The sequence below is a fragment of the Aplysia californica genome, unplaced genomic scaffold (genome assembly GCF_000002075.1).
Source record: "Aplysia californica isolate F4 #8 unplaced genomic scaffold, AplCal3.0 scaffold00533, whole genome shotgun sequence".
NCBI lineage: Eukaryota > Metazoa > Mollusca > Gastropoda > Aplysiida > Aplysiidae > Aplysia > Aplysia californica.
In genome coordinates this window covers 333,477-336,307 of record NW_004797803.1, presented here as the reverse complement: position 1 = coordinate 336,307, position 2,831 = coordinate 333,477, and the positions used below count along the sequence as shown (strand labels likewise).

At 42.5% G+C, this 2,831-nt stretch overlaps 1 protein-coding gene across 1 annotated transcript in view; it reads right to left on the bottom strand.

Moving 5' to 3' along the window:
- Positions 1-2,055, bottom strand: part of LOC101849401 — a 7,284-nt gene extending 5,229 nt beyond the window's left edge. The window contains exon 1 of the mRNA XM_013087009.1: positions 1,240-2,055. Coding sequence (XP_012942463.1) covers positions 1,240-2,055 — 816 coding nt within the window. The remainder of the gene's footprint in view (positions 1-1,239) is intronic.
- Between the last annotated feature and the right edge of the window lie 776 nt (positions 2,056-2,831).

The following is a 2,831-nucleotide window of genomic DNA, read 5'->3' as shown; positions in this document are numbered from 1 at the left end:
AATGAGGTGAAAGGAGACAAATTTAGAGAATAAAATGTTTCGTCGCTACCCGGAATCGAACCCGGGACCTTTTGAATGAGAGGCCAACACCTTAAAGGCCACGAGAGCCCCCTTGGTGTGTATATTTGTTTGGCTATAAAGAAAACTCTCCTTGTTTTTTTAAAGAAAATGAACAGGAAGCAAAATCTTTTCCTTCGATTTTCTCAAAACAGCATTTTTCGGGATAGCCACCTTGTGCTTAAAAGCGAACAATTGTGCTGTTATATTTCAGATGCAAGTTCGTTATTCGCATAGAAAAGTCTTTCGTCAGTTGTATCTGCGGAGATGCTGTATCCGACTAACACAGGGTTAATACTGACAGTCAGACTCAAAGCAGCTCTCCTCCTAAATTACTTACTTACTGCCATCTGGCGTTTAGGGCAGAAACAAAGGATCTCCAGCTCTGTCTGTTTTGGGCCATCTTGGTCAGTGTTCCCCACGAATGATTCCAGGACTTCATTTCAGACTCTACTGTGCGTCTCCAGGTCACTTTGGGTCTGCCCCTTTTGCGACGTCCTTCGGGTGTCCAGTGGAGGGCAGTCTTCACAATAGAGTCTCGTTCTCTTCTCAGAACATGTCCACCCCATCTCCACCTTCTCCTTTTTATTATGGTTGTCATGTCCTCTTGCCTACATTTACGTAACAGATCTGCGTTGGATATCTTGTCGGGCTAGAAGATTCTGAGGATTTGGCGTAAACTGGTCGTATGAAAGGAAGATAGCTTGGCACGGTCATGATCAGTCATCCTCCAGCATTCAGCTCCATATAGGAGTGTGGATAGTACACAGCTGTTATACAGCTTTAACTTGGTTTGTATACTAAATTGTCCTGACTTCCAGATGTTGATCATGCTTCTGTTTAAAGATCTTGCCTTGCTGAGTCTGTTCATGATGTCTTCCTTTGCGCCGCCGTCAGTTTTGATTCTGCTGCCTAGGTAGGTAAATGTGTCTGTTATATGCAGGTCTGTGTTGCTGACTCTAATCAGCGTTGGGGAGCCTACATTCAGTGTCATCACTTCTGTCTTCTTCTGTCTTCTTCTATCTGGCGTCCGTATTTGTGGAGTCGGTTTGTTTTTTCCTACATGTGCTGGTTGGTATGGGAGAGTAGTGCAAGGTCGTCGGCAAAGTCAAGATCCTCGAAGGTGGAGAAGAGGGTCCACCTTATGCCTCTTGATGTATCCTCTGTTGTTTTCCTCATGACCCAGTCAATGGCCAGGTTGAACAGAATTGCTGACATGTTGCGTCCTTGTCTATCTCCTGTCTTTACCTCAAAAGCAGTGGTACTGTTTCCAACAACGCACTTGAAGTTTTGGTAGAAGCTCTTGATGACCTCCACTATCTTGCAAGGGATTCCATAAGATCGTAGAATGTACCAAAGACTTTCTCTATGCACACTGTCGAACGCTTTTTCAAAATCAACGAAGTTGAAATAAAGTTGTCTCTGCCATTCCGTGCACTGTTCTATTATGTTGCGGAGGGCAAATATCTGATCTGTGCATCTTCTTTCTTTGCGGAATCCTGCCTGTTCTTTTCTTAAGCAGCTGTCTACGACATCCGACATCCGATTAATAATAATCTTGGCCAGGATCTTGCTGGGAACTGATAGCAACGGGATACCTCTCCAGTTGTTGCAGTCTCTAAGAGCTCCTTTCTTTGGTACTTTAACAATGACTCCAGTGCTCCAGTCCTCGGGAATCTGCTCTCCCTCCCATATGGTTTTGAATAGTGGTTGAAGAATAGTTGCAGTCAGTCCGGGGTCTACTTTAAACAATTCAGCATTCAGGTTGTCCATTCCTGGAGATTTTCTTGTTTTCATGCTCTTAACAGTTTTTACAATCTCGTGTTTCTGTGGTGGGTCAGAGCTGATTTCAAGATCCAAGGTAGCTTCCTCTATGTCTGGGGTGTCCTCAGGTGGAGGTTGGTTTAGGACTTCCCTGAAGTGTTCTGTCCAGCGTGCTTCATGTTCCTTCTCGATTGTCAGTAGCTTGCCAGCCTTGTCTTTGATTGGTCCACTCATTTCACTGTGGTACTTGCCACATATTATTCTTGTGATCTTGTATACGTTGCCTTGTTCGTCTTTAGCAGCTGCCTCCTCTGCCTCAGTTGCCAATTTTTTCCATGGCTTCTCCTTTGTCCTTCCTTCCTGACCAGTCTTTTAACTTCCTCCTAAATTATCTAGATCTAAATCGTGTCGAAATGATCTAAAATTTGTCGATTGGGACATAAAACACTAAGAATAGTTTACAATCCTATAGTTATAACGAAATATATTCAGCTTTTCTTGTATCTCTTGATTTCTTGATTGACTGTCTAAGTTCTGGTTTGCATGGTTGAATGAAGGAGATGGGATGTTTATTCATAGTTTCAACGTAAGTACATTCGTCATTTTTTATCCAGTTTCTAGATTACATTAGTATAATAACTATGTCTGTTACTTTTTTCTATCCTCAGAACAGCAGGGTTCTGTTCTGAGTCTTTAAATCAAAATCATAGAAGCATTGTAACTTATATTCACGTCATATGATGCTAAACAAGGGTAAACACCGTTCTTTTACGTTACCGTTCTTTTAAGTTTTCTCAAAACAAAACAAAAACGTGACGAGGGCTACTGTGTAATGACAATGATTACGCTTTGAAAAAACACGATTAGTTAGTTTAGTTTTAGTAGAGGTTTTACGGCGCTCGCAACTGCATAAGGTCATATGAGCTGCGCCAAGGGGTGGATGTCAACAAAGAAGTCCTTACGGGGATTCAGATTTTCTCTGCTCACCTCTCTAGCTTCAACAGCACAAA